Raw genomic sequence first — 24,682 nt, 5'->3', positions numbered from 1 at the left:
GGAGAACGTACAAACTCCACACAACAGCACCCGTAGTCAGGATCGAACCCGCGTCTCTGACCTTGTAAGGCAGCAACTCTGCCACTGCGCCAACGTGTCCACCCTCCGGAACAGCGCACAGAGAGTTGACACATTTCAGCGCCATTTTCAACTCTCGGGTCTATCCAGGGCTGTGTGTAGCAATAGTATAAATTCAGCTTCCTTCTCATTAGATGTTAACCGTACTGTTCAATCACACGGTTAATTGGGGTAAAAATAACAGAGAATACGTTTCCTTTCTGCTCTGTTTGAAAATTGTTATTAAATCTACTTCTGCCACCCTGTTATGCAAAAGTCTATTCGTGATAGTAAGCAAAACACAAAGTGCTGGAGGAACTCAACAGTTCAGGCAGCATCTGTGGAGGGAATGGACAGGCGATGTTTTGGTTTAGAACACGTCTTTGCACTTTCTGCTGTTATTTCCAATCATTCCTGACCCAAAATGTCCTCTGTTCATTCCCTCCACAGAGAGGCTGCCTGACCTATTGAGTTCCTTGGTAGTTTGCTCAAGATTCTAGCATCCGCAGTCTCTTATATCTTGATTGTAAGAATTCACTGCACAAAAATGCTTTATTCAAACATTTTAAATCTGCAATCTTCAGTAGGGGGTAGGCACACGGAACAGCAAATGCAGGTTTACAAAAACACACATGAAATATTGGAATAACTCATCTGGTAAGGCAGCACTCTGGAGAACATGGGTAGGTGACGTTTCTGGTCGGGACCCTTATTCAGACTAATTGTGGTAGGGAAGAGAGCTGGGACAGGGCAAAACCTGGCAAGTGATGGGTGGATACAGGTGAGAGGGGGGGGGGGGGGGGGGGGATAGACAGATGGTTGGATGAAGGCCAGAGATGAAAAGACAATAGGTAAAACATTGTTTCTTGGAGATAGCATCTGTTTGAATCTGATTTTTCAGCAACTCATGATTGATGGTATAAACATCAATAATTAATCATAGTGAAACCATCTTTCATACAGAGTCTTGAGTCCCATGAATAAACTTCTGTTTTCTGAATTTGCATATAAACAACCAGATCTACATCAACTCATTTTTGCACATAATTGGAGTGATGTTGTCTCAATTATTCATATTGCCAGTTTTAGTTCATTGGTGTCGCATGAACCGAGATACAGTGATAAGCTTGTTCTGTGTGCTACCCAGTCAAATTATACCATACATGAGTACAATCAAACACAAGTAAAGAAGTGAAACAATTGTAAGCAGGTCCACTTCTGGAATACCACGCAGAGAGTCGCCACATTCTGGTGGAATCTTGCAACTTTGCTATTCACCTCTACCCATTGGGGACACTGGAGTTTGTCACAGTCATACGGCGTGGAAACAGGCCCGTCGGCCCAACCTGCCAGCGCTGACCAACATGCCCCCTCTATCTACACTAGTTCCACTGGCACGGATTCGACCCACATCCCTCCAAACCTATCCTATCCATGTGCCCGTCTAATTGCTTCGTACACTTTTTGATAGTACCTCTTAAACTTTGCAATAATACTTTGTCTCTGGAACGGATGCCCTGTAATGCTGAGAACTATATTCTGCACTTTGCATCTTCCCTTTGTTCTAACGATTGTGTTTGACTTTGACTTGATATTATCTAATTATGGTATATGATCTGATTGGGTAGCATGCAAAACAAAGCTTTTCACTGTACCTCGGTTCATAAAACTAATCTGAAAAAAGTATCTGAAAAGAGCGATCTTGGCTGAAGGAGATATGTCATTTCTTATTTTCTCACCAAGGCAGGACACAGAAGTTTATTTAGTGGTCTCATAGGTTTGTGTATCGCCATTTATGTGACTTTCAATGAGGAAGTTGTATGTCCTTCTCTATGTCAATCTCCCCCAGCTACTCCTCCTGCCCCGCCAACAAGATTTGCTTTGAAACTTGATCAATCTGTTGCTGACTGTACATAAGGAAAGGTTTGCCATTTTGATTTGAGGCACTGCAAGAGACCACGAATGGGATGGTCAGGTGGGTGTAAGGATCTTGAAGGCTACAGCAAGCATTGAGTGGATAGGGGAGGAATATTGTGTTTGGTTTGGTTTAGTTTAGTCATAAAGTCACAAGAGACAGGAGTAAAACTAGGCCATTCGGCCCATCACGTCTACTCCGCCATTCAATCATGACTGATCTTTCCCTCCTACCCCATTCTCCTGCCTTCTCCCTCTGACACCTGTACTAATCAAGATTCTATCTATGCCTTAAAAATATCCACTGGCTTGGCCTTCACAGCCTTCTGTGGCAAAGAATTCCACGGATTCACCACCCTCCGACTAAAGAAATGTCTCCTCATTTCCTTCCTAAAAGAACGTCCTTTAATTCTGAGGCTATGACCTCTAGTCCAAGACTCTCCCATTAGTGGAAACATCCTCTCCACATCCACTCTATCCAAGCCTTCCACTATTCTGTATGTTTCATTGAGGTCCCCCCTCATTCTTCTAAACTCCAGCGAGTACAGGCCCAGTGCCGACAAACGCTGATCACAGGTTAACCTACTCATTCCCGGGATCATTCTTGTAAACCTCTTCTGGACCCTCTACAGAGCCAACACATCCTTCCTCAGATATGGTGCCCAAAATTGCTCACAATGTTCCAAATGCGGCCTTACCAGCTCCTTATAGAGCCTCAGCATTACATCCCTGTTTTTGTATACAAGCCCTCTTGAAATAAATGCTAAAATTGATTCTGCTTTCTTTACTACCGATTCGACTTGCAGATTCACTTTTTGGGAATCCTGAACCAGCGCTCCCAAGTCCCTTTACACCTCCGATTTCTGGATTCTCTCCCATTTAGAAAATAGTCTACGCCTTTATTGCTACTACCAAAATACATGACTCCACATTTGGCTACATTACATTGCATCAGCCACTTCTCTGCCCACTCTCCCAACCTGTCCAAGTCCTTCTGCTGCGTCCCTGCTTTCTCTACACTACCTGCCCTTCCTCTTATTTTCGCATCATCCGCAAACATGGCCACAAAGTCTTCAATCCCCTCGTCCAAATCGTTAATATACAACGTGAAGAATAGGAGCCCCAGCACCCACCCTGGTAGAACTGTGTCAGTCACTGGCAGCCAAACAGAAAAGCCCCCTTTATTGCCACTCTTCTGCCATCCAGCCAACCTGCTATCCATGCTGGTATCTGCCCTTTGACACTGTGGGCTGTCATCTTCCTTAGCAGCCACAGTGTAGTATGGTGTGGTTTGGTTTGTTTTGGCATGGCTTGGTTTAGTTTAGTTTAGATTAGATTGGTTTGGATTTGTTTATAGAACATAGAGCAGTTCATCACTGCGGAAGGAATGGGCCATTCAGCCTACAATTTGCCAAAACATGATGCCTAGTTAATTTTGGGTCGGGACGCTTCTTCAGACATCTGATCACGTAATAAGCAGATGTTTTAATGTACCAAATTGGAGGAAGTACAGGTGACCTGTTGTCACATATGTATTGGTCACCTATGTACAGGTTGTCCCATGTGTGGGGAACCTGGCTAATGAATGGATCTAAGATACAAGCTGCATTGTGGAAGATTTGAATCAGCCAACACCATCTTAGATCACTGGGATCTGTTTTGGGGTAAGGGGGAACTGTACAAAAGGGACGGATTGCATCTTAACAGGTGTGGGACCAGCATTCTGGCAGGCAGGTTTGCCACTGCTACACGGGTGGTTTTAAACTGAATAAGGGGGGTGGGGTGTCGAATGGGATAGTGGAGGATGGAGTTAAAGGGACAGGGTTTCTTAAATGTGTGAGCGTAGAGACAGAGGGGTGTAAAATGAGGGTAGAAGCAATAGGTAGCAAGGTGAAAAGTAAAAGTGGCAGGCAGACAAAACCAGGGCAAAAATCAGAAAGGGCCACATTTCAACATAATTGTATAAGGGGTAAGAGTGTTGTAAAAACAAGCCTGAAGGCTTTGTGTCTCAATGCAAGGAGCATTCGTAATAAGGTGGATGAGTTGAATGTGCAGATAGCTATTAATGACTATGATATAGTTGGGATCACGGAGACATGGCTCCAGGGTGACCAAGGCTGGGAGCTGAACATCCATGGATATTCAATATTCAGGAGGGATAGAGAGAAAGGAAAAGGAGGTGGGGTAGCGTTGCTGATTAGAGAGGAGATTAACGCAATGGAAAGGAAGGACATTAGTTTGGAGGATGTGGAATCGGTATGGGTAGAGCTGCGAAACACTAAGGGGCAGATAATGCTGGTGGGTGTTGTGTACAGGCCACCTAACAGTAGTAGTGAAGTTGGAGATGGTATCAAACAGGAAATTAGAAATGCGTGCGACAAAGGCAAAACCGTTATAATGGGTGACTTCAATCTACATATAGATTGGGTGAATCAAATTGGCAGGGGTGCTGAGGAAGAGGATTTCTTGGAATGTATGCGGGATAGTTATCTAAATCAACATGTAGAGGAACCAACGAGAGAGCAGGCTATTTTAGACTGGGTATTGAGTAATGAGGAAGGGTTAGTTAGCAGTCTTGTTGTACATGCTCCCTTGGGCAAGAGTGACCATAATATGGTTGAGTTCTTCATTAGGATGGAGAGTGACATTGTTAATTCAGAAACAATGGTTCTGAACTTAAAGAAAGGTAACTTTGAGGGTATGAGACGTGAATTGGCCAAGATTGACTGGCAATTAATTCTAAAAGGGTTGACGGTGGATATGCAATGGAAGACATTTAAAGACTGCATGGATGAACTACAAAAATTGTTCATCCCAGTTTGGCAAAAGAATAAATCAGGGAAGGTAGTGCATCCGTGGATAACAAGGGAAATCAGGGATAGTATCAAAGCAAAGGATGATGCGTACAAATTAGCCAGAAAAAGCAGCATAAGCAGGACTGGGAGAAATTCAGAGACCAGCAGAGGAGGACAAAGGGCTTAATTAGGAAAGGAAAAATAGATTATGAAAGAAAACTGGCAGGGAACATAAAAACTGACTGCAAAAGTTTTTATAGATATGTGAAAAGAAAGAGATTAGTTAAAACAAATGTAGGTCCCTTGCAGTCAGAAACAGGTGAGTTGACCATGGGGAACAAGGATATGGTGGACCAATTGAATAACTACTTTGGTTCCGTCTTCACTAAGGAAGACATAAATAATCTGCCGGAAATAGCAGGGGACCGCGGGTCAAAGGAGTTGGAGGAATTGAGTGAAATCCAGGTTAGCCGGGAAGTGGTGTTGGGTAAATTGAATGGATTAAAGGCCGATAAATCCCCAGGGCCAGATAGGCTGCATCCCAGAGTACTTAAGGAAGTAGCTCCAAAAATAGTGGATGCATTAGTAATAATCTTTCAAAACTCTTTAGATTCTGGAGTAGTTCCTGAGGATTGGCGGGTAGCAAACGTAACCCCACTTTTTAAGAAGGGAGGGAGAGAGAAAACGGGGAATTACAGACCAGTTAGTCTAACATCGGTAGTGGGGAAACTGCTAGTCAGTTATTAAAGATGGGATAGCAGCACATTTGGAAAGTGGTGAAATCATTGGACAAATTCAGCATGGATTTACAAAAGGTAAATCATGTCTGACGAATCTTATAGAATTTTTCGAGGATGTAACTAGTAGCGTGGATAGGGGAGAACCAGTGGATGTGGTGTATCTGGACTTCCAGAAGGCTTTCGACAAGGTCCCACATAAGAGATTAGTATACAAACTTAAAGCACACGGCATTGGGGGTTCAGTATTGATGTGGATAGAGAACTGGCTGGCAAACAGGAAGCAAAGAGTAGGAGTAAACGGGTCCTTTTCACAATGGCAGGCAGTGACTAGTGGGGTACCGCAAGGCTCAGTGCTGGGACCCCAGCTAGTTACAATATATATTAATGATCTGGATGAGGGAATTGAAGGCAATATCTCCAAGTTTGCGGATGACACTAAGCTGGGGGGCAGTGTTAGCTGTGAGGAGGATGCTAGGAGACTGCAAGGTGACTTGGATAGGCTGGGTGAGTGGGCAAATGTTTGGCAGATGCAGTATAATGTGGATACATGTGAGGTTATCCATTTTGGTGGCAAAAACAGGAAAGCAGACTATTATCTAAATGGTGGCCGACTAGGAAAAGGGAAGATGCAGCGAGACCTGGGTGTCATGGTACACCAGTCATTGAAAGTGGGCATGCAGGTGCAGCAGGCAGTGAAGAAAGCGAATGGTATGTTAGCTTTCATAGCCAAAGGATTTGAGTATAGGAGCAGGGAGGTTCTACTGCAGTTGTACAGGGTCTTGGTGAGACCACAACTGGAGTATTGCGTACAGTTTTGGTCTCCAAATCTGAGGAACGGCATTATTGCCATAGAGGGAGTGCAGAGAAGGTTCACCAGACTGATTTCTGGGATGTCAGGACTGTCTTATGAAGAAAGACTGGATAGACTTGGTTTATACTCTCTAGAATTTAGGAGATTGAGAGGGGATCTTATAGAAACTTACAAAATTCTTAAAGGGTTGGACAGGCTAGATGCAGGAAGATTGCTCCCGATGTTGGGGAAGTCCAGGACAAGGGGTCACAGCTTAAGGATAAGGGGGAAATCCTTTAAAACCGAGATGAGAAGAAGTTATTTCACACAGAGAGTGGTGAATCTCTGGAACTCTCTGCCACAGAGGGTAGTCAAGGCCAGTTCATTGGCTATATTTAAGAGGGAGTTAGATGTGGCCCTTGTGGCTAAGGGGATCAGAGGGTATGGAGAGAAGGCAGGTACGGGATACTGAGTTGGATGATCAGCCATGATCATATTGAATGGCGGTGCAGGCTCGAAGGGCCGAATGGCCTACTCCTGCACCTAATTTCTATGTTTCTATGTTTCTATCTGGCGTGTTTGTTTATGTTAGATTTTCCTGAATGGAGATCCCCAGTTGTTTTGGTCTGATGTGTAGCTAGTATTTCGCAATGGAAAAGCCGCATCTGAGACTAAAGCCTTGGGGATCTCTCCGTGAGCGTGGGCTTTAATACCTGTGTACGTGCCTACAGGAGCAGGTTGTTTACGAATGAACGCCCGCTGATTCCTTGTTAATCTGTGCAGGTGCCACATTACGCACACGGCTAGCGGTGATGTCAGTGAAGTTATGGTGATGGATAGGATTAAACTACTTTATAAAACTAATCAGGGCACACAGCCAACGACTCACAGGGTGATTCATTTCATACCTGCATCCACTTCAGAAAAGAGTAACGTCTAAAGGGGAAGGTGACAACACAACTCCAGTTGCTGGAATCAAGAAGATGCAGATTTCTTTGCTAAGGGGGTAAGTGTCTGAAGAGGAGACCACTGGTGTTTACCACGGCTAACTGCAGAGGATCGATCTTGCATTGTTTCAAGCTGAAAGATTGCTGCTTGATGATAGTTTATTATTATTGCCAGGTGTACTGATGGACAGTGCAAAGCTTTTGTTTGCTGGCTCTCCAGTCGAAGACTACACAATCAAGACATCCACAGTGCACAGATAAAGGATAGCGGGTACAACATTCAATGCAAGATAGAACATTGAAGTCCAATAATGTCCAATTAAAGATAGTCCAAGGGTCTCCAATGAGGTATATGGGAGGTCAGGATCACACTCTAGTTGGTGATAGGATGGTTCAGTTGCCTGATAACAGCTGGGAAGAAACTGTTCCTAAATCTGGTGGTGTGTGTTTTCACACTTATGTGCCTCTTACCTGATGGGAGAGGGGAGAAGAGGGAGTGACCAGGGTGAGACTGGTCCTTGATTATGCTAGTGGCCTTGCCCAGGCAGCGTGAAGTGTAGATGGCGTCAGTGGAAAGGAGGCTGGTTTGTGCTATGGTCTGGGCTACTTCCACAACTCTGCAATTTCTCTAACGGAGAAGGTGATAGCACAGTTCCAGTGTCTGCAACAGAGAAGATGATTTATTTACTATGGGGGTAAAAACCTTCATGTTGTGTCTTCAGGAGTGTGTGGTTGTTCAATAATCAGCTTCAGAGTCTGATTAGAGGTCGTGGGAGATTACTTTGTGGTAATAGTAGAAAGCATGCAGACAAACCCAGAGAGCTTGTTTGTTGAGGACTATTCTTGTCATCTTCAAAAGAACAAATATGTTGATTTCCTGTCAGGTGCTAGAATTAAATATTGATATATCCTTTGCCAAGAAATTGTCTGTATGAATGAGGATAATATGTGGATGAGGATTTTTTGCAAGCTTCTTAAACTTACAAATATCTTGCACAGTAATATTGCAAACGGTTTCAGGCACGAGTTATCCTATGAAAATTGTCGGAGCGTCAAGTGTCTAGAGAAGGGCATGGAAACAGGTCCATCGAATCCACACCAACCATCGATCACCTGGTCACACTAGTTCTTTGTTTTCCCACTTTCTCATTCATTCTAGGGACAATTTACAGAGGGCCAATTAACCACAAACCTGTACGTCTTTGGGATGAGCGAGGAAACCCACAAACCGGAGCAAATCCACAGGGTCACAGAAAGAACGTGCAAACTCCAGACAGACAGCAGCCGAGGTCAGGATCAAACCCTGGGTCTCTGGTGAAGTAAGGCTTTACCGCTGCGCCACTTTGCCACCCATTCTTGTCCACCTTGTCCAACTCCTGCTTCCTTGGTCGATCCCTTTCCCACCAAAACCATGTCCCAACATTACTTTCCTGACTCCCCTGTCGGCTAATATCACCTCTCCTCTTTGCCTTGGAGAAGCTTTAGCCTCCATTCCTATAACCTCCTGTAGCTTTCTGAGGCCTTAAACATCATGAAATCCATTTGAACTTTCCCCTGCAATATTCTAGTCGAAATCCTGCCAATCAGTTTCCTGTTCCTCTCGTGTTTCTGGTCTTATCAAAGCCACAACAGCACTCAACATGACGGGTACACAGATAATCTGCCAACCTCTTTCACGACCACTCTGCGCTCTTTCACATGGTTGCCACAACTGTTTCTATAGCCGCACCTTCAAGGTTGAGTTGTCTGGGACTTTATTCCTTGGAGCGCAGGAGGATGAGGGGTGATCTTATCGAGGTGTATAAAATCATGAGGAATAGATTGGCTAGATGTACAGAGTCTCTTGGCCAGAGGGCATCGGTTTAAGGTGAAGGGGAAAAGATTTAATAGGAATCTGAGGGGTAACTTTTTCACACAAAAGGTGGTGGGTGTAAGGAATGAGCTATTGAGGCAGGTACTATCCCAACATATAAGAAACTGTTAGACAGGTACATGGATGGGACAGGTTTAGAGGTATATGGACCAAACGAGGGTAGTTGGGACTATAGCTGGAACATGGTGGCTGGTGTGAGCAAGTTGGGCCAAAGGGCCTGTTTCCACACTGTCACTCTATGACTCTAAGTGGAGTGTGTACCTGGAACATGCTGCCAGGAATGGAAGTGGGCCCAGATAGGTGAATGGCCTTTAAGAGGCGTTTGGAGGGATATGGATCATGTGCAGGCAGTTGTGCCGAAGGGCCTGTTCCCACACTGTGCCACTCTATGAAGGGCCTGTTCCCACACTGTGCCACTCTATGAAGGGCCTGTTCCCACACTGTGCCACTCTATGAAGGGCCTGTTCCCACACTGTGCCACTCTATGAAGGGCCTGTTCCCACACTGTGTCACTTCATGACTCCATGGACCTGCACTGGTTGGGTTGCACTCTTATCTATTCAAAGAATCACCCGCATTGACCTCATCACCTGCTTTCCCACAAAGATCTAGCCTTGCCCAGCCCTCTCCAATAGCTTCATAGAGCTGCACGGCTCTGAAACAGGCCTTTCAGCTCACATCGTCCATGCTGACCAAGTTGGTAGGACTACCCTCTGAGTGAAAAAGTTGCCCCTGAGGTCCCTCTTAAAACTTCTCTCCTCTCACCTTAAACCTATGCCCTCTACTTTTAGAATCCTTTACCCTGAGAAAAAGTTGGTGAGTGTTCACTTTATCCGTGACCCTCGTGGTCTTGTACACCACAATAGGGTCATCCCTCAGCCTCCTACACGCCAAAGAATCTGCCTCCCATTTGCTAGGCCAGCCCACACATAAACACGGACGTTCTTTCAATCTGCCTGCTGTGTTTGAAGCATTGTACAACCCGTCCCACACCCATACAGTAGAAGCAGCTAAATGCTGGGAGCAACTATGTTCTAGGAGGACAAAGGCCATTTCTGTTGACCTCCATTACAGATCGCTCCCTCATGACTAATTACATTCTTCTCTCATCCCTATTAGCCATAGGTCACCGAAACAGACTGTTTACAACCTTGCTCTGCTATTTGACTCTCAGATGACCTTTAGCTTAGCCCATGTCCCTACCTTCACTCCTATTTCCAGCTCTTCATTGATGCCTAGTCGCTTCCTGTCTCAGCTAATCTGCTGCTAAGTTAAAAACACCACAACAGTAACACAAACGCTTGCTGAAACGTCAACTCTGTTTGTCTCTCCGCTGGCTTACTGAGATCTTCCAGCATTTTTTTTGCTTTTGTCTCAGATTTCCAGCATCTGCGATTTTTTAATGCTTATCACCAATTCCCACACACATCATCTCTGCTCATCAAACTATTCAGCAGTGCCTCAGTGTGAAAATGATCACTACTTTCAAACCCACTTTGGCTGACAAGTTATCCCGATTAGCATCAGCAAGTCCTTCTTTAAAAATTAATTCCATCGGCTTCACTGAAATTAAATTTGGATCAGAGCACAAGGTGCCAACATAAGCCGAGAGCATAATTAATTAGCCTAGAGAAGAATTTATAGTTTTCCCAATAATAATCTCTAAACGCACAGCCCCATGAGACATCGGACCGGCTCCCAGGTAAGAGGCCTTTGTGTTCCTGTAAATGGCCTTGAAAATGTTTTAGTTCAGACTTTACTTTAGAGATACAGTGCGGAAAACAGGCCCTTCGGCCACCAAGTCCACGCTAATCTGTGATCACCCCGTACACTAGCACTATCCTACTCACTAGGGACAATTTACAATTTTACCGTAGCCAATTAATCTACAGCCCTGTATGTCTTTGAAGTGAGAGGGGAAACCGGAGCTCACAGAGAAAACCCATGCGGTCACAGGGAGAACGTACAGACAGCACCCATAATTAGGATCGAATCCGGGTCTCTGATGCTGTAAGGCAGCAACTCTACCGCTGCGCACTGTGCCGACTCGATTCCTTACTGCAATGCAAGGAAGTTTATAGAGTGTGTTTGTAAACAGCTGCCATAATTGCTTCTGTGCCGACTTATTTGTTAGGACATTTCAGAGGGTAGCCAAAAGTCATCTTCAAAATGGAAGAGTCACCCTTGTGACTTCAGCTAAAGAGTTAAGAGTATTTAATTACTATTTACACTGGTCACAGACATTTCCAAGAAAACATATCTAATGCCTGCAATGAGCTAGGCTGGAAAATAGGGTCAATAGCCTAGCTTATGAAAGGATTGTTTAGAAGCCTGATAACAGTGGGGAAGAAGCTGTTCTTGAGTCTGATGGTGCAGCCTTTCAAGACTTTGTATCTTCTGGCAAGGGTGGCAGGGAGAAAAGGGAATGACTGGGGTGGGTCAGGTCTTTGATTATGTGTAAGAAGGAACTGCAGATGCTGGTTTAAACCGAAGATGGACACAAAGAGCTGGAGTAACTCAATGGGACAGGCAGCATCTCTGGAGAGAAGGAATGGGTGACGGTTCAGGTAGACACCCCTCTTCAGACTGGTTCGGGATAAGCGAAACAAGAGATATAGACGTGATGGGGAGAGATAAAGAACAATGAATGAAAGATATGCAAAAAAGTAACGATGACCAAGGAAACAGGCCATTATAAGTTTTTAATTATCTGTTTATGTTGGCTCCTTTCCCAAAGGCATTGTGAAGTGTAGATGGAGTCAATGGTGGGGAGTCTGGTCTGTGTGTGGGCCGGGCTACATCCACAACTCTCTGCAATTTCTTGCGGCATAACCTAAAGAGGGAGTTTTTTTCACCTTCATTCTCCCGATATAAATGTATTTATTTTTTATTTTAACGGGGCTGAGTAATATGTTACAATGATGTTGCCTGGACTCGAGGCTCTGAGCTATAGGGAGAGGTTGAGCAGGCTAGGACTCTATTACTTGGAGCGCAGGAGGATGAGAGGTGATCTTAGAGGTGTACAAAATCATGGGAGGAATAGATAGATAGGAAAAGCCCAGAGTCTCTCACCCAGAGTCGGGGAATCGAGAACCAGAGGACATAGGATTAAGGTGAGGGGGTGGGGGGGGGGGGGGGGGGTAAGATTTAATAAGGAACCTGAGGGGTAACTTTTTTACACAAAGAGTGGTAGGTATTTGGAACAAGCTGCCAGAAGAGGTAGTTGAGGCAGGTACTATTGCAAAGTTTAAGAAACAATTAGACAGGTACATGAATAGGACAGGTTTAGAGGGATGTGGGGCAAATGCAGGCAGGTGGGACTAGTGTAGATGAGGCATGTTGATGGGTGTGGGCAAGTTAGGTCAAAGTAGCGTTACCCGTTTCCTTCAGCACGGACGACACTACTGATGGTTCAGTTTGATGGTTCGTTAGCACACCATACACGATGAATAATTTTGTGACCTCAAATTGTTTCTTGAGAAATTTGCACGCAGATTTTGTTTTAGAAAGCTTTAATGTCCTCAGTGTTGTCTGGAGCACACTTTGAGCAATTTTGGAGATTGCCTTAATTAGTTGTACTCTGATAATTATTCAGTACATTGGTGGACCATACTCTCGGGATGAACCGAGGACGGGCAGAGCGATATTATAATGGTTGTTGTATTTGAACCACGTTGGCTGGCCAAATGTTGTAAACTGAAGATGGGACTGGTTGGCAATAAAAGACTAATTAGTAGTTCGGTTTGCTATTTCAATGTTAAACTGTTTGAATCCCCCTCAGATCTCGATACATTTCCCTGCGATATTTTTAAGAAGTCCTTTGTACTCCCGGTAGACTCTGGAGTGCCCTGCACTGCAATTTCAAAGTTCCTCCCAGCATTCTCCTGCAGTGTAGTTAGACGGGGAGTGGCTGGATTCAGACCCAGCAACAATAAGCAATGTGAAGACTGCAGCTGTGACTTTTCCTTGCCCTCCATCCCTGCCTTTCACAGTACGGTCTTTTATTGCCAATCAGTTACGGCTCCAGAGACTTTCTTTAAAGCCTTTGTGACGTTTTACGAGTCTCTTTATCGGGCGGCAAGTACAACGATAGATCTCCAACTCAGCTCTAAGTAACCAACAAGGGCATTTAGTTCACATGTATTCAGGCGTGGGGAACTATTGATGGATGCTTCCTTAGACTTCAATGTACAAAGTTTGACCAATCACAACGTTGGTGCTCAAACCCTGACTCAATAAATTCTTTAGTTTTAGAGATACAGCATGAAAACAGGCCCTTCAGCCCACCCAGTCCACAACGACCAGCAGTTTGTAGGTTAATTGGCTTCAGTATAAATAGTAAATTGTCCGTCGTGTGTAGGATAGTACTAATGTACGGGGTGATCACTGGTCGGCATGGACTCGATGGGCCAAAGGACCTGTTTCTGTGCTTTATCTCTAAACTAAACTGTGTACACTAGTTCTATCCTATACACAAGGGACAATTTACAGAGGCCAATTAACCTACAAACCTACACGTCTTTGGAATGTGGGAGGAAACTGGTACATCGGAGATAACCCATACAGGTCACGGGGAGAACGCACAAACTCCTTACAGACAGCACCCATTGTCAGGATCGAACCCGGGTCTCCGGCGCTTAAGACAGAAACTCTACCGCTGCACCACTGTGCAAAATCTTCTGAGATTTAAAATGTCAAAATGCACAGAAGCAATTTTGAAATCTTAGCATTGTAGACTGCCAAAACAAAAATACATTAAGTGGGAGTGAATCGGTGAAAGCCGTGTTACGAGAATAATGCCTGAATTGGGAATTTTCAGCTACAGGGAGAGAGGTTGGACAGACTTGGATGCAGTTGAAACCTCCTAATCAGACCAGATAGAAGTATATAAAATTATGTGAAAACTGTCCCTGAATCTGGAGGTATGTGTTTTCAAACTTCTGTACCCTCAACCTGATGGGAAAGGGGAGACGAGGGAGTGACTGGGGTGAGATATCACAGCAGATACAATAATGGTATTTAAGAGATTTTTGAATGCAGCGATATGGATTATGTGTAGGCAGATAAGAAATGGTCTTGCTATCTTGTTTGGCATAGACATTGCTGGTCGAAGGGCCTGTTCTTGTGCTGTGCTGTTCTATGTTATGCTCTACAGCTAACGATCTCTGTCTGGTTTCTTCCAGGGTTCCTGCTCTTCCAGTGAAAAACTTAAATGGGTCTGGCCCAGTTCATCCAGCTCTTGCAGGTAAGCTGCCAGGTGATCATAAGGTCATAAGTCATAGGAGCAGAATTAGGCCATTCAGCCCATCAAGTCTACTCCACCACTCAACTATCTCTCCCTCCTAATCCCATTCTCCTGCCTTCTCCCCATAACCTCTTACATATGTACTAATCAAGATTCTATCTCTGCCGTAAATATATCCACTGACTTGGCTTCCACAGCCTTCTGGGGTAAAGAATTCCACAGAGTCACCAACCTCTGATTAAATATATTTCTCCTCATCTTCTTCCGAAAAGAACGTCCTTTAATTCTGAGGTTATGACCTCTGGTCCTAGACTCTCCCACTAGTGGAAACAACCTCTCCACATCCACTCATTCCTAGCCTGAGTGTTCCCCATTCACTCTTTGTGAGAGTAGTCATAAACCTGTAGAGCACGAGCAATGTGAGGCACCTGCAGCATCTGATCCTGCCAGCAAGCAGCAATGAAGCCAGTAAGATGCAGCACAATCCACTCAAATATTTTAAGCCAAACACAAAGTGCTGGCGTAACTCAGCGAGTCAGGCAGCATCTCTGGAGGGAATGGATAGGTGACATTTTGGTTCAGGACCGTTCTTCAGGGAAATATTTCCAAAAGTACTCTCAATGTTGGGGTGGCACAGTGATGCAGCAGTAGAGTTGCTGCCTCACAGCGCCAGAGACCCGGGTTCGATCCTGACTATGGATGCTGTCTCTATGGAGTTTGAACGTTCTCCCTATGACCGCATGGGTTTTCTCCGGGTGTTGCAGTTTCCTCCAACGTTCCAAAGACGTGTGGGTTTGTAGGTTAATTGGCTTCTGTAAATTATAAAATGGTCTCAAGTGTGTAGGATAGTGCTAGTGTATGAGGAGTTCGCTGGTGGGCCGAAGGGCCCATTTCCACACTATCTCTGAGGTCTGTAAGGTGAGAAGGGCAATGTTTAAAGGAGATGTTTAAAGGCAAGTGTTTTTTTACACATGGTAGTTGAGGCAGATACAATAGTGGAATTTAAGAGTCTTTTGGATGAATATATTGATATGGAAGGATATGGGTTATGTGCGGACAGATAAGTCTTGGTCTTGGCATCATGTTCGGCACAGGCAATATGGGCCAAAGGGCCTGTTTTTGTGCTGAACTGTTCTAGGTTCTCTCCAGCCCTCAACTGAGATTAGGGAAGGGTACACACTGACAGAGGAAGTTCCATTTTCTAAACAGCTCATTATTGAGAAACCCAGTTCACTGCTGAGCAAAGAGGGAAGCAGAAGCAGTGTGTTAATGCCGGAACATGATTGCAGAACTATTTGCAACGTTTATATCTGGTGCCATTGCAGTGTTTCTAAATGACTGTGTGGATTTTCATTCAGGAAGTTGGGCTTAAGCAAATCCACAAAGGATAAATCTTGTGTCTGAGTGACTATGTAATCTTCAATATTAAGCAGGATTTTAATTGCTACGTCAGGAATAATAAGCAAGTGCCCTGATCAATGGAAATGGTATTTTAAGAATCATTTGTTTCATGTGATAAATTTAGCAGGGATGTGATGGGAAGTCTTGGATTATAACATTTAATATTTGTGGAACAACTAACAGTATATGAAGAATTGCAGATGCTGGTTTATGCCAAAGATAGACACAATGTGCTGGAGTAACTCAGCGCGTCAGGCAGCATCTCTGGAGACATGGGTAGGTGACTTTTCGGGTCCCGTCTGAAGAAGGGTCCCGACCTGAAATGTCACCCATCCGTTTTCTTCAGAGATGCTGCCTGACGTGCCGAGTTACTCCAGCACTTTGTGTCCGCCTTAAACATTATATGTAGTGGCCTTGAAGATTGACAATTAGATTACCTTTGTTGGCATTCCCTACAGGAATGACCGGGATCCTGATGTGCGCAGCTGGACTTCCCGTGTGCCTGACCCGTGCTCCGAAACCCATTCTTCACCCTCCGCCTGTCAATAAGAGTGAAATAAAGCCAGTGCCTGGGATATCAGGTATCTGCAGGAAGACCAAGAAAAAGCATCTGAAGAAAGGTACGTGGCCAAACTTGTGCAGACCCCCCCATAGCTGAGCTAGAATAGTCGGCAGAGAGGCTGGCACGGTAATAAGAGTTGCTGCCTCACAGCGCCAGACACCCGGGTTCGATCCTAATTATGGGTGCTGTCAGTGTGCTGTTTGCAGATTCTCCCTGGGATGACGTGGGTTTTCTCTGGGTGCTCCATAGACCCCCTGCCCTCAGTGAAAAACATGAAGCCCCCTTTAAAATCTTTCCTCTCTCACCCTGAAGATTTTAGCATCTGGACAGGTAACATTTTAGGTCAAGACACTTCGTCAGACTGATGGAGTAGGGTTACATTTTGAAGAAGGGTCCCAAACCGAAATGTTGTCTGCCTGTTCCCTCCACAGATGCTGCCTGACCTATTGAGTTCCTCCAGCATCTTGCTTTGTATTTGAAACAGATTTAAGTGTTGTATAGAATTAAATGTACATCTTGTTTATTACAGTAATGGTTTCCTGTGGCTGAGCTGGAAGGTGTCCAGGCCTTTTGGATGCGGCTATTATTGACATTTTCATATTGCTGGCATTCCCCTATGCAATGTAGGACAGAATTCAGCAGATTATAACCCTTTGAGGATTCTGTTGACATGCAGCCAGAAAATGGCAGCCAATATGATGCAATGGCACATTACTAAATGGTCTGAGGAAGGGTCCCGACACAAAACGTCACCCATCCATGTTCTCCAGAGATGCTCCCTGACCCACTGAGTTACTTCCTGCCTTCTTGCCATAACTTCCTGTCTTCTCTTACTAAATGTGCTTCTCTGAAAGAAATCACCTCCTAAATATAATCTTAACTTTCATTTATATAGCATCTTTAACCTCAACATGCAACATCAAGCAAAGGTTGACACAGTCACAAGGAGATAAAATGACATCTTCAGTGGTATAGTTTTTTTTTTAAAGGAAAATCTTAAGAGAAAGAGGCAAGAGGTTTTGGACGGGAACTCCAGGGTTTAAGTTGGAGTGACACAGCAGTAGGGTTGCTGCCTTACAGCGCCAGAGGCACGGGTTCGATCCTGACTATGGGTGCTGTCCGTATATGGAGTTTGTACATTCTCCCTGCGACCGAGTGGGTCTTTCTCCGGGTGCTTCGGTTTCCTCCCACACTCCAAAGACCTATAGGTTTGTAGGTTAATTGATGTCTGTAAATGGCCCCTAATGTGCAGGACAGTGCTAGTGCATGGGTGATCGCGGGTCAGCGTGGTCTCTGTGGATCTGTTTCCATGCCACATCTCTAAAGTTCAGAGATACAGCATGGAAACAGGCCCACCGAAAACGTGCCAACCATCAAACTGGATCCCACTTTCTCATCCACTCCCTGCATGCTACGGGCAATTTACAGAGGCCAATCAACCTACAAACTCGCACATCTTTGGGATGTGGGAGAAAACTGGTGCACTCGGAGGAAACTCACACAGTAACAGAGAACGTGCAAACTCCACACAGACAGCACCCGAGGTCAGGATTAAACCTGGCTCTCTGGCGTTGAGGCAATGGCTCTATCAACTGTGCCACCAGAGAGCTTGAAGCCTTCTTACGGTCATAGGAGTAGAATTAGGCCATTCGGTCCATCAAGTCTCCTCCGCCATTCGATCATGGCTGATCTATCTCTGCCTTCTCCCCATAACCTCTAACACCTGTACTCATTGATCTATGACATAGCTTTAAAAAATATCCATTGACGACCTCTACAGCCTTCTGTGGCAAAGAATTCCACAGATTCACCACCCTCTGACTAAAGACATTTCTCCTCATCTCCTTCCTAAAAGAATGCCACGGGCTCACCAAGCAATGGAGCAGCAATTCAGCACTGCTCAAGCGTCCAGGATTAGAGATGCAGATGTCGGAGTAAATTAGCGGCATAGAGAAGAGTGGAAACCATGATACGATTAACAAAAATGAGAATTTCAAATCTCAGCATTGTTTAACCGAAACCCAGCATAACACAGTTAATAGTTATAGGTAAACAATGTTCGTTTGAGCCATTTTGATCCAATCTGCCATGGATTTTTACTTTGCTATACTCCCCCAGGATTGACATCAATAACTTGTCCTTTACCTGAATTAAACTAATTGACCTATAGTTACCGTTTGTTTCTTCCTGTCTTTATAAAACAATTCTATAACATTAGTCACCACTGTTGATAGTCAGTAGTAATTATAAGGTTCCGGACTTTTTTTTCCATCTGGGTCCAGTAAGTTATCCATTGTCAAAGGTGTTAAATCCACCTTGTTATGTTTGTCTCATTAAATACTTCTGCAAACTTGCTAATCATACCTTGCATATTCTCATCCAAATTGTTGATGTAGATGACACAGATGGTCTAGGAGGGGGGAAAAAACAATGTTAGTGGAGAGTTTGCAACAATGGAAAAGACAGGCAAACTCTCTGGAGCCCAATTCCATGCTTATTGGATTCTGTAATCATTGCAGACAACTAACAAGGTTATGGTCTACGAGGCACACATGCAGAGTATAATCAGCCCTGTGGAAATTAATTTGGAATCCTCAGCCTTTCGTCATCCTTCGAGTACAAGTTGTTTCCGTCGCAGTGTTCTGCTAATGATGTTGCTGACCTCTGTTCCGCACCTGAAATTTTGTTTCTGGGGATTTTTTTCCCCCCATGTATGATAACGATGTCCAATATTATTCTATCTCTCACAGGAAAATCTCCAGAGGACGTGGTGCGGAGATACATGCAGAAGGTCAAGAATCCGCCAGATGAGGTGAGCGTCCTCTTTCAGGCAATCTCTCAGTCAGATTACTACAGAAAGCCCAGAAGGTGATGGAGTGTCTGGGGGCAATTGTTCATTACCTCAATCTAACAGAAAGATCAAAGTCGATGCTCATTAAAACAGCAACACCTAAACAAAATCCTCACTGTGATTTCATTCTTTCCTTCCTTTCAACCAAAAGCTGGTTCGTAGAAAACTGACCCAAACGAAGATTGTTTCTGAGTTTAAACATCTCTAATTGTAAGAGTGTGTGTGTGTGTGCGAGTCTTTCATTCATTGTATTTTTCATTGGTCCTTCATGTCATCTGGAACTGGTAATTCTCTTGCCTGTCATGGTTTCAGAACTATCCCCACTATAAATTACCTGATATCCAGTCTTGGATGTAAATACATTAAATATTATTAAAGATCAAGCCTTTGATTTTGAATTTTGACACAAATTTGTTCCCTCAACACATATGCCATCGCCCACTCTGATATCAGTTAAAACCTGATACGAATACCAGATAGTCCACAGATGCAATGAGCTGCCAGAGGAAGCTATAGAAGCTGGTACAATTACAGCTTTTAAAAGATATGTGCACAATTATATGGATAGGAAGGGTTTAAGAATGCTTTAGGCCAAATGCAAGAAATTGGGACAAGCCCAGTACACCAGCTTGGTTAGCTGAAGCTTGTTTCTGCGCTGTACAACTCTGCAACCTGTCCACCATTCTGCCTCCTACCTGCTTTAAGACATTCCATAAATCCTACTTCATGGACCAACGTTTGGGTCATTTGCTCCAACAATTCCTTGTGACCTGATATTAATTCAGATCTACAACTGTGTGGTAGACAGTAATATCAATACAAATTATCTCTGGTGTATTGTCTGTGATCATACTCCTGTCCATCTCTGTAAATGTCTGTAATAGTTTGCATTTTTATAATATGATTTCTTACAAAACTGAAAATAAAGAATACAAGTTGGTGATGAAATTCCACATTCCTAGTCTTCCCATCCTGCTGATCCCACCAAAGGAATATCCATTCTGTATCTAAAATAATGCTTCCCACAATAAGGTGCAGCGGTAGAATTGCTGCCTTACAGTGCTCATGACCCGGGTTCAGCCCTGACTAAGGATGCTGTCCGTACAGAGTATGTACATTCTCCCTGTGATCGTGTGGATTTCCACCGTGCGCTCCAGTTTCCTTCTACACTCCTAAGACGTGTGGGCTTATAGGTTAATTTGGCTTTGGTAAAAATTGTATATTGTCCCTAGTGTAAGGGATCGCTGGTCGGTGTGGACTTGGTGGGCGAAATGTGTATCTCTAAACTAAATTAAACCTCTACATCCCAAAGCCAGCTGTCATAGCCAATGCAGTTTTTTGGGTGGTGGGTTTAGTCATAACTATAACTTAAAGGAGAAAATGTGGCCACAGGTATTTCCACTCCTTTGGCTTTTCAATATTTTAATAATCATCAATGTTCAAAGCCAGTAGTGGGTCTATAATTTAATCGAGACCATGTGAGACCAATGGCCTACTCCTGCACTCCTGATGTTGGCCTTCAATCCATGGGCCTGATATTGTTGCCTCTGTTGTGTTTGAACCTTACTAGGTAGATTTCAGTCAGCATGGAAACAGGCCCTTTGGCCCACTGAGTCCATACCGACTAGCAACCCATAAACTAGCACTATCCTACACACTAGGAACAATTTCACAGTTTACAGAAGCCAATTAAACCAGAACACCTTTAGAGTGTGGGAGGAAACCCATGCCGGTTACAGGGAGGACGTACAAACTCCACACAGACAACACCCGTAGTAGTCAGGATCAAACCCGGGTCTCTGGAGCAGCAACTCTACCGCTGTGCTGCCCTAAGGTGACGGAGAGCATCAGTTTCGCATCAGTAGTCTACTTAGCAATTGCCAAGTTAGGTTTTCACCAGATCCACTCGATCCAGATCTCATCACAACCTTTATCCTAACGTTGACTAAGGAGGCAGATTCCACAGATGGGTTGAGAGTGATGCCCTGCGATAGAGACTACCTGTGTTGGCTGACCAGCACTTGTAACCAAGTTGTCCTGGTGAAACTACAGTCAATGGACATCAAGGGAAAATAGTTGTAGCCATACCTCACCATAACCTTCACCATCTGCAGGTCCCTCGGGTTACACCACACTGACTGCGAACGATGTTACTGTTTCTTCATCATCAAATCCTGGAACTCCCTTCCCAACAGCTAGAAGGATGACACTGGTTCAAGAAGGCTTCACCTTCTCTGGGGTAGTAAAGGAAAGGCAATGCGCACATCCTGAAAATGAATAAAACAAAGAAAGTTCTCAAGAGTGCAGGGAAGGAGAGACGGGAGCGCCTTGATGAGGTTTAGTTTAGTTTAGAGATACAGCATGGAGACACAGGCTCTTCAACCTACCGAGTCCACTCCAACCATTGTTCACCGGTTCACACAAGTTCAATGTTATCCCACGATCTCATCCACTACCTACATATTAGCGACAATTTAGAGGCCAATTAACTTACAAGCCCACACTTATTGGGGATGTTGGAAGAAACCGGAGCACCCAGAGGAAACCCACGCGGTCAAAGGGGAGAACGTGCAAACCCCACACAGACAGTACCCGCAGTTAGGATCGAACCTCGGGCTCTGACACTGAGGCAGCGGCTCTACCAGCTGCACCAAATGCCAACCTTGGGGAAAAGGACAGTGGGCCTTGGAATAAGTTTATTCGCGGAGGTTGAATTACTTGATACGATTTGTGCCATTTGAAAGCACATTGCTTCCAATATTTTGACATTTGTGGAAGGCTATTAGCTGGTTGCAATTCACTTAAAATCAATTCAAATTAAAATTGATGCTCTTTTGCACATCACAGTCCAGCAACGTGCTGTCCTAACTAATTGCTGTCCTAAGTACTTCAAGTACATGTATTTCTGTGATAAACATTAAACCTTTACCAACTCATTTGACAATGTCTCACTTTTTATTATTTTTACTTTCTTAATTTCCCGTTTAACTACTTTACAGTCTCCACATGCTGTCATGAACAAGCACGTGTTAGTTTTCCGATGCTAGGCAGGGGATTGGAACATAACTGCAAGAAATCAAAATTAAAATGTTTAGGATATTAGAATATAGAACAGCACAGCACAGGTACGGGCCCTTCGGCCTGACTTCCCGTGAATTCTGTAATTCAGACGCTAACAAATGCGCGTTACGTTTAAATTCAATCATCCATTGATATCCCCACCATGGGCATGTTCTTAAAGGAATTTCAATTGAGTCGGAAACAAAGCAAGGGGCGATTAAAACCTGGCCTTTCCCTCATTAACATGATTAATGAATCTGGCTTTTCATCATGGAACCGCAGTAATTTATAGCACAGGGGGATGCCACGTGGGAATTGCCTCCATGCCAAGTTGGGGATGGCTCGCTATCTTAATCCTCGCTTTCCAGCTCTTGGTCTGTAGTCTGGCAGGTTACCGCAGTGAAGTGCACATTCAATGTGTTTAAATGTTCAAGGTTTCTGTATCCCCCCCCCCCCTCCAAACCAATCCCCTCTGCCTGCACGTGATCCATATCCCTCCATTCACTAAATATTTATGTGCCTAACTAAAAGCCTCTGAACTTCCACTATCGTATCTTCCTCTACCACGACCCCTGGTAGCATATAGCAGGCACCAACCATCCTCATTATGATATTTTTTTAATTTGTAAACTTGCTCCACACATCTCCTTTAAACTTTGCCCCTATCACTTTGAAGCTATGTCCTCTAGTCTTTGACATTTCCACCCTGGGGGGGGAAAGGTTCTGACTGTCTACCCTATCCATGCATCTCATCATTTTAGAGTTAAGGGGGGGGGGGGATCCCATTGAACCATACCGAATAGTAAAAGGCTTGGATAGAGTGGATGTGCAGAGGATGTTTCCACTAGGGAGAGAGTCTAGGACTAGAGATCATAGCCTCAGAATTAAAGGATGTTCCTTTTGGAAGGAGATGAGAAGGAATTTCTTTAGTCAGAGGGTGGTTAATATGTGGAATTCTTTGCCACAGAAGGCTATGGAGGCTGTCAATTGATATTTTTAAGGCAGAGATTACAATCCAAGTCTGTCCAGCCTCTTCATATGTCTAATACTGTCTAATTCAGGCAGCATTCTAGTACACCACTTTGCATCTCTTTAATTCTTCCACCAACGACTGCTGTATGAAATAGTCAGGGTAATTTATCTGACAGTTGTTAACATTTCCTCACTGAATAAATAGTTTTAATTTTTAATTAGCAGTAGTATTTGGCATCTTTCTTTTCCTGAATGGATCATTAAATAAGCAGAAAACTACAACATTTTGTCTATTACATCCTTATTGATTTTTTCAAGGCACAAACCACCTCATTTTGTTTGCTTCCCATCCCTTCTCGTAGTTTTCTCTGAGAAACTGATTCCCATTTAAAAAAAAATAGGCTCTGGTTCTAAAACATTTCTCTTTCTAATTTCCCCTTTAATTGGATTTGTAATTATTTTTCAACAGTGCCCTTAAAGTTTTACGGCTTTACTCACGGATTTAAAAAGATGACATGCTGGAATCTTTCAAAAGGCTTGGGCAGGTGGATGTATAGGAATGATTTAGAGGTATACCAGACCAAGTAGGACCCGTTGGTTCCTGTTTACCCAATGCAATATTCCACCACTCACCCATTCCCCCAATGCAATTTTCACCAGCGCAATATTCCACCACTCACCCATAGCCCCCAACTGCTCAGGTGCTGCTCATTCCCCCCCCCCCCCCCCCCCCCTTTTCACCCTCCCTCTTTTTAAACTTTAAAAAAAAAATCCAATTCCACTTGCTGCCCCTGCCTGTTAGAAGCCGCTTTGTCAAGGTCCCGCCCCCCCAACACTTTTATGTTGACGATGTGGTATCAGAAAGGAACTTACTTCACAGGTGGCCACTAACACAATGCAATAGTGTTAGTGGCCACACAGGTGGCCAATAAGTGTTGTCAATTCCAACATGAAGCTCATTCCAAATTTGGGTGTGAGGGGCGGCGCAGTAGCAGAGCGGTGAATAGCTTACTCACAGTGCCAGAGGCACTGGTTCGATCCTGACTTCGGATGCTGTCTAAGGCTTTTGTATGTTCTCTCTGTGACCGCATGGGTTTTTTCCAGTTGCTCCGGTTTCCTCCCACATTCTAAAAACGTGTAGGTTTATGTAAATTGGCTTCTGTACATTGTCCCTAGTGAGTAGGATGGAACTAGTGTCTGGTTGATCGATGAGGACTCGACGTGGCAAAGGGCCCGTTTCCACGCTGTATCTTTAAACCTAAAACTAAAGTCAAGCAGGCATAATGAGTGCCTCTTTCTAAATAGTATTTTCAGTGGAAGAAAGCGAATTAAAGTTCATGCTTATTGTCACATGCACAGGCAGTGCCAGCCAATGGTAAGATGAAAAATCTTAGTTGCAGTAGCATAAAGGAACATGTACTCAGACACACAAAAACCAAATCATATATAAATTAGTTTAGTCATACAGTATAGAA

At 44.1% G+C, this 24,682-nt stretch overlaps 1 protein-coding gene across 1 annotated transcript in view; it reads left to right on the top strand.

Annotated features, from left to right (window-relative positions):
- The window catches only part of dtx1 (deltex E3 ubiquitin ligase 1), a 187,460-nt gene that overhangs the window by 146,650 nt on the left and 16,128 nt on the right, over positions 1-24,682 (top strand). Inside the window, exons 3-5 of the mRNA XM_033043343.1 lie at positions 14,300-14,361; positions 16,221-16,382; positions 19,075-19,136. Of these exons, the coding sequence (XP_032899234.1) occupies positions 14,300-14,361; positions 16,221-16,382; positions 19,075-19,136 (286 nt within the window). The remainder of the gene's footprint in view (positions 1-14,299; positions 14,362-16,220; positions 16,383-19,074; positions 19,137-24,682) is intronic.

The sequence above is a fragment of the Amblyraja radiata genome, chromosome 25, assembly GCF_010909765.2.
Source record: "Amblyraja radiata isolate CabotCenter1 chromosome 25, sAmbRad1.1.pri, whole genome shotgun sequence".
Lineage (NCBI taxonomy): Eukaryota > Metazoa > Chordata > Chondrichthyes > Rajiformes > Rajidae > Amblyraja > Amblyraja radiata.
Note: the sequence above shows the minus strand (reverse complement) of the source record. Positions and strands in the feature narration are given on the sequence as shown.